The sequence below is a fragment of the Morone saxatilis genome, unplaced genomic scaffold (genome assembly GCF_004916995.1).
Source record: "Morone saxatilis isolate NCDOM2014 unplaced genomic scaffold, NCSU_SB_2.0 Contig18, whole genome shotgun sequence".
In the NCBI taxonomy this organism is placed as follows: domain Eukaryota; kingdom Metazoa; phylum Chordata; class Actinopteri; family Moronidae; genus Morone; species Morone saxatilis.
Window position 1 is genome coordinate 7027854 of NW_023339740.1, and position 9678 is coordinate 7037531.

At 43.6% G+C, this 9678-nt stretch overlaps 1 protein-coding gene across 1 annotated transcript in view; it reads right to left on the minus strand.

The window, feature by feature from the left end:
* Window positions 1–2829: 2829 nt before the first annotated feature.
* The window catches only part of taf4a (TAF4A RNA polymerase II, TATA box binding protein (TBP)-associated factor), a 15898-nt gene continuing 9049 nt past the window's right edge, over window positions 2830–9678 (minus strand). The window contains exon 15 of the mRNA XM_035662558.1: window positions 2830–4166. Coding sequence (XP_035518451.1) covers window positions 4002–4166 — 165 coding nt within the window. The 3' untranslated portion in view covers window positions 2830–4001. The remainder of the gene's footprint in view (window positions 4167–9678) is intronic.

The following is a 9678-nucleotide window of genomic DNA, read 5'->3' on the forward strand; positions in this document are numbered from 1 at the left end:
TTAATCTATTTTATTGTTTTTATTGTATTCATTTCTAGGTTTGTCCAATGGTATTAATGGTTGTTCATTCTGATTTTATGTGTTGTTTCAATTTGCTATGTAAAGTACTTTGGGCTGCATGCCAAAGTGCTGCGGTGCCTACACAGACTCTCTCAGCCTTTTGTTTTTTTAAAGTCTGTCTTCCAATGTGTACTACCACACTGGAAACTGAATTCTTACCTTAGTCAAGCAAATAACGTTAAAGAGTCTAGAGGATCACAGTAAGATCAATGTACAGTACAACAAAGCACTGTTGACACACAAAATCAGTGGGTTAAAATGCAAAAAGCCTTTGGATTTTCACATCAGCCTTTGTCATTTAGAGTCACCTTAGCTTGTATGTTCCAGTGTGCGTGTGAGTGTGTGTTCGAGTGCACGTCACACATTTCTCTGTGTGAACCACAGGTGTATACACTCAACACATTTTGGTGCCTGTCCTGCCTCATATAGGAGATGACTTTGTAAATGGAGATGTTCCTCTCCTGTGGGCTGACACTGCCTGCTGCTTGACCTGATTCAGCTCCATTAAAGAGGCCAACAGGCTATTAACCCCCACATCAATACCTCACAGGTTCAGCCGCGCTTACAAACCCATTTCAGCAGCAGTCATAAACACTGGTCTTATTATAGTATCTCCAGGCCAAAGCAGAGTGCCCTGGTCGACCCCATAACAAAAGAGTCCTAAAGTCAGCATTAACCTGAGTGGAACAAGAGCACTGACGCACAGGAAATGGACTTGTGAGGGGGTGTAAACTAATGAACTGTTGTTGCATGTTATATTCCAGGGTCTGATTCCTCAGGAAAGGCTGGAAATCATTCTCTTTCCTTTCAGGATAAAACTGGTTATAGGCTGCTGGATTTTTGTGCATCTTAATGGATGATAAAGTGCAGCGACTGGATCACAGCGTGCCACATCAGTTCATCCAAATCACATTCTCATGTCCCTCCTAGGAGTTTTATTCATAAGCTCAAAGCTTAATCAACAATATGCAAGGAGGCGTTGAAAAGGATAAAATTAATTAACTGACTTTTAGTATTGAATTTGTCTCACAGCATGAATACAGTGGGATTACGAATGGAATTTTGAATTCATTGGTTTGCAAAATGTCAATGAAAAAAATATCACAACCTTCTTATTCATCTAGCTATAGGGGTCTTACCTTAATAAAGATTTTCATAACCATCTGATTCATGTAAGAAATGGGGGCCAGGGGAACGTTCATCAGCCTCTAACCATCATTAAAACTGAGCCCGTCTGTCAGGGTAAACAAGCAAAGAATTTTAGACTGTGAGACTTATCATAAAAGTGCAAGAGAAACACCCTGCTGAGAAGCACTATCAGAGCACTCACATCCCATCTTGAAATCAGACCCATAAAAGCACCCATAGCCAAGTACAGACAAATAGTCAGAGGCATGAGCGTGCCTACACACACACGCAAATAAACTTCCTTTAGATATGGTTTATTATATAATCTCACCCTGGGGTGAAAACAAAAATGACAACACTGAATGTAACAAATTAATAACAGTCCCCTTTAATAAATGTCATGGAAGCAAGCAGTGATGTTACTTCTTTCTTCTTCCCTCTGGCAGGCTCAGGGTGTTTACCCAACACCCTCAGGTGCAGTGACTGAGATGTCGCTAGGCAACCGCACCATCCCTGTTGTTGCTCTGCCTGTGGCACTCAAGTGGGAGCTTATGTGGACTTAACTCTGAAAGAGCAGCAGTGTTGAGGAGTGGAAGGGGAATTACCAGGAAAAATATTGGATTGGGCTGAGGCACAAGGGGTGAGGCCTTACCTGAATCACCATTGCCACCAGACAGAGACACCATGAGAGACTGCTAGTTCTGTACTCACAACTGAAAGCCTGGCTTTTATCTGGCTCTGCTTTCTCACAGCAGCACAATGCCGTGATGTTATTAAAGAAAGCAGATAGTGTGTGTGTGTGTGTGTCTGTCTCTTTTTTGGCCAAATGTTATACAAAATAGGAGTGCCTGACAGGTTGGACTGTTAGTCTGTATTATGAGAGTCGAACAGAGCAAAAACAAAGCCAACCACATAGAACCAGTTAATATTAACTAACACGAAGAACCTAAAGCTGCATCTTCAGTTCATGACAGCTATAACAGAATCATCCTGTAATGTGGTAAAATGAGCTATTGCCACCTAGTGGCTCCCATATGCACTTTCATTATGGAAAATGAAAATGGGGCTCATCACCACTGATAGCTCCAAATATGCACTTATTGTTCCTCTTTGGTCAACGCAGATACAAAAGCTGCTCCCAATCATTGTAACATCAGGCTACTGTCCCAGTGGCAGAACGGCCTAATTATTTCCAGCCCATGGTTGTGGTGAATGTTAGCAGCTGATGTTGCAGCTGTTACCAATGCACCGTGTGTTGGGCTGATAATGGAGATGGACTCAAACAAGACAGCCCAACAAAGAACAGCACAGACTGGTAGCAGACGTCGAGTGAGTGTGTTTTCATTCTAGGTTGAGAGCTGCGTGTTCTGCTCATGGGAGTTGTGCTCAATAGATGCCTCTATAGACCCAGGGGACACAAACTGTGTACTACATGTGGCTTTACAGATGTTAGAGGATTAAATGGAATTATCTGTGAACAGGTAGAGTAAGAAGGAATTAAAGGCATTCAGCTCATTCAAGTACAAAGCCTCAATATCCTGAGTGCCACATGCAGCACACATACACATTTTAATAATACAATGCTGCCCCCTAGTGCAATACAACGAGATGGGAAAGAAAAGTTTAGGACTGAAACACCAGTTACTGTAAAATCATTATTTATTCAAACTTTTCAATAGAGAATTTTTGTTTTTCTTTATGCTGTATGGGTAAATTCTCCATTCTATACAAAACTGTGTGTAAAACCTTAGGTGTAACATTTACAAATATACAGGAAGAAACTCCAGTTGCTTGAGCTGGAGGACACAGTCCGTCACTATTAAAAGAGTAAAAATGTGTGTTGGTGGGCAGCTACAAAAATAGAAATCAGTTTCTAGTAGATGTGTGTTTGGTATAGCAATACTGGCTAAAAGCCGTTTGTTTTAGAAATCAATACATGTCAAACTAGTTTTAAAAAGAACAGTTTAACAGATTAAAAAAACACAAATAAACAAGTCTCTCTTCACACACTGAAAACTATACACCAAACAAAATGTCAAAACAGATTTTAAACATATCCTATGCAAGTAAATGCACATTTTGTTTTGAATCAAAGCTACGTGAAAACAACTGAGGTGTCTCATGAAATTAAATAAATAACTAAACATTAATTTAAGCTTGAATTTAGTAAATAAATATGCTGAAAAACAAAATCAAATAAAGTAAAGGAGATGACAGATACACAGCGAGCTACGGCTTCATTAATTACAGAAAGGTTAATTGCTTCGGGATGGCTATATGGCTTATTCATAGTTAGGAAGGCAACTCAGTAGGTTACACAGTTTGGAGTTCAAACTAAAATCATTATTCAATAAAATTAGTTGGTGTTCTATTAAAACAAATTTGTTGATTTCCTTTGCTTTAAAGCCTAATGCACATACAAATAATCAGAAAATAAACTGTACTGTGTGACAGTGCATACTAGTACAAATTAGTCATTTGTTTGTACAAAAATAATAAAACGTGTCTATTTTTGCACTTTCTTGAAAAAGAATTTGTAAATGGTAAATAAAGGGGCATTAGTCCATGCCTGCTCTGAAAGAAAATAGGCATTATTTGAGGAGAGAGGTAGAGAGGCCATCCAATATGGCTACTACTGTATTTCAGGTTCATGTATATCTGAAAGACCTTGAAATGTGCCAAGTCTCTGCTCTCCTCCTCTTCATTTATAAGAGTCTCTTATGCTCTCTCTGTGGTGGGAGTGGTTTGGTCTCTCCACACACTTCATTTCCCCCCTTTCCCCTCTCCTCCTCCTCTTCTCTCTGACATCAAGCCTATTTGAGAAAGCCCTTGTAGAGGAAATGGGAGTGACTTGAATATCTCTCGTTCTCCAAACAGAAGAGCAGGTCCCTGAGATTGACACGTGTGATGCGCTGCCGTGTGGGTCTGGAGCCGGAAGAACCAGCCCCACCAGACAGAGAGGGACCTGATCCTGATCCCTGCAAGATAAGAGACAGGTGGGAGAGAAAGAGAGAGAGAGAGAGGGTAAGAGGGGGGGAGTGGGTGTGTGATGTTGTGGATCACAAGATGAATCTGAGGGGTCTTGAGGTTATTTATGGGGTAGAAAAGAAGAACAAACAAAGCTCTGCTACACACATATTCTTCTTTATGGACGGTTCTCACATCTTTTGTCTTTGGCGGAACTGCTAACAACTCAAACCAATAATACTGGAAACCACTCAACTATTTATTGTGTTTTATGTGTAAAAAAAAAAAAATATATATATATATATATATATATATATATATTTATTTTTTTTTATATATATATAAATATATATATTTATATTTATTATTACATTATTATATATATATATATAATAATTATTTATTATAATTATAAAATGATAGAGTCTGGTCTATTATAGTATCTCCAGGCCGCAAAGCAAGTAGGTGGCTCGTGGTCGAATTAGGGCCCAAGTTTATTACGTACAGAAAGAGGGTACTCAGAGAGTCAGCCCATTCAAACCTGAGTGAACAAGGCGTGGCGACGACAGGATGGACTTGTGACGGGGCGCCGCGGGTGTAAATAATGAACTGTTGTTGCATGCTTCTATTCCACGGGTCTGAATTCCTCAGGAAAGGCTGGAAAATCATTCCTTTCCTTTCAGGAATAAAACTGGTTATAGGCTGCTGGATTCTTTGCTGCATCTTAATGGATGATAAATGCAGGCGCGACTGGATGCAGGCGGCCACCATGCAGTTTCATCCAAATCAAGCATGTTTCATGTCCCTCCTAGGGAGTTCCTATTCACTGGAACTCCAAACAGACTTAATCAACAATAGGTCAGCGCGGCGCAAGGAAGGGCGTTGCACAAGGATAAAAGGGGTTAATTCAACTGACTTTTAGTATTGAAATTTGTCTGCACACAGCCCATGAACTGCAGGTGGGATAGCACGCAACTGGGAAGTCTGTGCACCCGTCTTCGATTGCTGGTTCTGCGCGAGAGCACGACCGGCTCAATGCAAAAAAATATCACAACCCTTCTTATTCACTCGCAGGGGCTAGGTACAGGGGCGCGTCTTACCTTAATGGGCAGCCAGATTCTTCATACAACCCAATCTGAGTTCCATGTAAGAAACTGGGCGGCCCAGGGGCGAACGGTCACTCGCCGGGCCAGGCCTCCTAACCATCATTCAACGACGTGAGGGCCCGTCCTGGTCCAGGGTAAAACAAGCCAGAACGCGCGCAATCGTCCTTACGAGCTGTGGACAGACCTATCATAAAAGGTGCAAGAGAAACAGCCGCGCTGCTGGCGAAGCCCACATCTAGAGCGCCACTCCAACATCGCCCCACTTCTTGAAATCAGACCCCCATAAAAGCACCCATCAGCCGGGTACAGACCAAATAGTGCAGGAGGCCTGAGGCCGTCCGCCTACACACACCCACGCAAATAGAATTCCTTTAAGACACATGGTTCCTATTATATAATCTCACCCCCCTCGGGGTGAAAACAAAAATGAGCAACGCCGCGCGCACTGAATGTAAGCACATCAGTGCAACACGTCCCGCTTCTAGATAAATGTCATGGGCACACGCGCGCAATGCAGGGTGGACTGTGGTTACTGTTTTTCCGTTTTCTCCGCTCTGCGGCAGGCCTCAGGGTGTTTACCCAAACGCCCTCCACACACAGGGTGCGAGGTGAACGTGGAGCGAGATCCGCGGCGCCGGGTCGCTCTAGCACGGCACGCGCGCACGCATCCGGTGGCTCTGTTGCTATGCCGTGGCACTCAAGTGGGAGGCGTTACCTGCTGGACCTTAACTCTTGGAATCAGAAGCAGGCAGTGTTGAGGAGTGGAAGGGGAATTAACGAGGAAGGAGATGATGGGTGGCAGCTTCGGGGCTGAGGCACAGGGGGTGAGGCCCTGTCTGACATCACGATGTGCCCGCAGAGAGCAGCGAGGACACTGACCAGAGCCTGCTAGTGGGTCCCTGTACCTGCACACAACTGAGCAGAGGCTGGCTTTTATCTTGGCTCTGCCTTCTCCTCAGCCAGCAGCACACGCATGCGTGATGGCTGTCACGGGTGTAAGGAGAACCACGCGGCAGATACGCTGTCGTTGCTGCCTGTCGTCGGTGTCCCTGGTCTCCTTTTCTTTGGCCAAATGGTTTAGTCACGCCAAAATACGGAGGTCAGGCTGACCACGGGTGTGGAGCTGTTCTTTATGCTGCGCTGTATTAGTGAGAGCACGTGCGAACAGCAGGCAACGCAAACAAAAGGCGCAACCACCAATACGAACCGCCAGTGTAATAATTCAACTAACCGAAGGACCCGTGAAAGGCTGCATCTTCAGTCTCATGGAACAGCTATACGACAGAATCATCGCCCCTGTAATGGTGGCTCAAAATGAGCTATTGCCAACCTACGTGGCTCATGCAGTCGCCACGCTGCGGTTCACTGTTCATTGGGGCAGCGCGCCGAAACTGAAAGGATGGGGCGGAGCCGCCCGCTCCATCACCACACCTCGCAGCTGACGTCGCACACATAGTCACTTTAGTGTCGTCGGTCCTCGCTGTGTGGGATCAAAGCGCAGGATACACAAAGCTGGCTCCCCAAAAGTCGCAGAGTCGGGGCTGGTAACACTCACAGGCTAACTGTTCCCAGGTGGGCCGCAGCGAAACCGGGCCGGTAATTATTTCCAGCCCATGGTGTGTGGCCGCGGGAAGGCTGCAGTAGCAGCTGACCTCCGACGCGTCGTGCAACCGGCTGCTACCTGAACACAAGGTCGCCGCGCCGCAGCGGCGCGTGTGTCGTGGGCTCGAAGATAGGAGATGGCCTCAAGACAAGACAGGGCCAAACAAAGAACAGCAACCAGACCGGTAGCGCAGCCACGCGAAGTGACGTGTGTTTTGCATTCCTAAGCGGTTAGAGAGCTGCGTGTTCTGCTCCATGGGGAGTTGTGCTCGAATAAGATGGCCTCCTATGAGACCGCCAGGGGAAGCATCAAACGTGTAGCTGAGCCAATGTGGCTTTAGCAGATGTTACCCGAGGATTCAAATGGAGATTATCCTGTGAAGCAGGTAGAAGGTAAGGACAGGAATAAAAGGCATTCAGCACCTCATTTCAAGGACAAAGCCTGCCAATATCGCTGAGTGCCACCCATGGCCAGCACACATACAGCATTTTAAGTAATACAATGCTGCCCCCCCCTAAGTGCCAATACAACGAGATGGGAAAGAAAGTTTAAGCGGACTGAAAACACCAGTTAGGCTGTACAAATCATTATGTTATTCAAAACTTTTCAATAGAGAACCATTTTTGTTTTTCTTTATGCTGTATGGGGTAACGATTCTTCCGATTCTATACAAAAACTGTGTGTAACAACGCTTAGGTGTAACATTTACAAATATACAGGAAGAAACTCCCAGTTGGCTTCTGAGCTGGAGGACACGCAGTCCCGTCACTATTAAAGAGTAAGAATGTGTGTTGGTGGGGCAGATAACAAAAATAGAAATCAGTTTCTAAGTAGATGTGTGTTTGGTAATCAGGCAATAAGCCGGGGCTAAAAGCCGTTTGTTTTAGAAAATCAAATAACATGTCAGAAGCTAGTTTTTAAAAAAGAACAGTTTAACAGTTAAAAAACCACCAAATAAACCAAGTCTCTCCTTCACAGGCACTGAAAATATAGCAAGCGCAAAAAAATGTCAAAACAGATTTTAAACCGTATCCTACTGCACAGTAAATGCACATTTTGTTTTTGAATGCCAAGAGCTACGTGAGAAACCAACTGAGGGTGTCCTCGATGAAACTTAAATAAATCAAACCTAAACATTAATTTAAGCTTGATTTAGTAAAATAAATGTGCTGAAAAACCAAAAATCAAATAAAAGTACAGGAGATGACAGACCTACACCAGCGAGCTACGGCTTCAATTAATTACAGGAAAAGGTTAAATTGCCTTCGAGGGAAATGGCTATATGGGCTTATTCATAGTTAGGAAGGCAACTCCAGTAGGTTACACAGTTTGGAGCGTCAACAACTAAAATCATTATTCACAGGAAAGTTAGTTGGTGTGTCCTATTAAAACAAATTTGTTGATTTCCTTTGGCTTTAAAGGCCTAACTGGCAACATACAACTACATCCAGAAATTACAACCTGTACTGTGTGAGCAGTGGCATACTATACCAAAATTAGTGCATATTTTTGTACAAAATAGATAAAACGGTGTCTAACCTTTTTGAAAACCTTTCTTGAAAAAGAATTCTTGTAAATGGTAAACCTAACAGGGGCATTAGTCCAATGAGCTGCCCTGAAAAGAAGAATAGGCATTTAATTTGACGGAGGAGAGGTAGAGAGGCCATGCCAAGTATGGCTACTACTGTATTTCAGGTTCATGTATACTTCTGAAAACCTGAAATGTGCAAGTCCCCCTGCTGCCCTCCTCTCTTCCATTTATAAGATGCTCTTATGGCTCCTCCCTCTGTGGTGGGAGGTGGTTTGGTCTCTCCAACAGGCGCAACCTCATTTCCCCCCTTTCTCTCCGTTCCTTTCTCTTGAATCAAGTATTTGAAGAAAGCTTGTAGAGGAAATGGGGAAGTGACTTGAATATCTTCGTTCTCCGCGCCAAACAGAAAGCAGGTCCCCCTGAGACTTGACAACGGTGTGCGATGCGCTGCCCCGTGTGGGTGCTGGAGCGCGGAAGAACGCAGCCCCCACCAAAGACAGAGAGGGGGACCTGATGCCTGATCCCTCGCCAAGATACCAGAGACAAGGTGGGAGAGAAAGAGAGAGAGAGAGAGGGTAAGAGGGGAGTGGGTGTGTGAGTTGTTGGATCACAAGATGAATCTGAGGGGTCTGTTGAGGTTATTTATGGGGTAGGAAAAGAAAGAACAAGAGGCAAACGCTCTGCTACACCACATATTTTTCTTATGGACGGTTCTCACCATGCCTTTTGTCTTGTGGGCGGACCTGCTAACAACTTTTCCAAACGCAATCAAATACTGGAACAGCCCGCGACCCCAACTCCACTAATTTATTGTGTTTTATGTGTAAAAAAAAAAAATATTATATATATATATATATAATATGTAGTATAGGTATATATAGTATCATATATGATGTAATGTATAGCTATATATTACTATGTAGAATATATGTAAGTATTCATATGGGAGGATAATATAGTATATATATTAGTATAACTATAGGTAGTATATATATATATAGTATAATCATGTATGATAGGACTATAATAGTATAGTAGTCATAGGACGTACCGTATAAGTATAGTATACCTCAGGGTAGCTGGGCGGTTGCGCGGGCGGTAGGCGGTAGTATATATAGGGGCTAGTACGCGCTATAGTAGTATATAGTATATAGCGTATATATGGTGTATATAGTATATAAAATATAGTATGACACAGCAGGCGGGCGTGCGACCGCGCGCGCACACGAAACACCCACACACACACACACTTAATATAAAATGTTGTTTGTATATCTGGACGT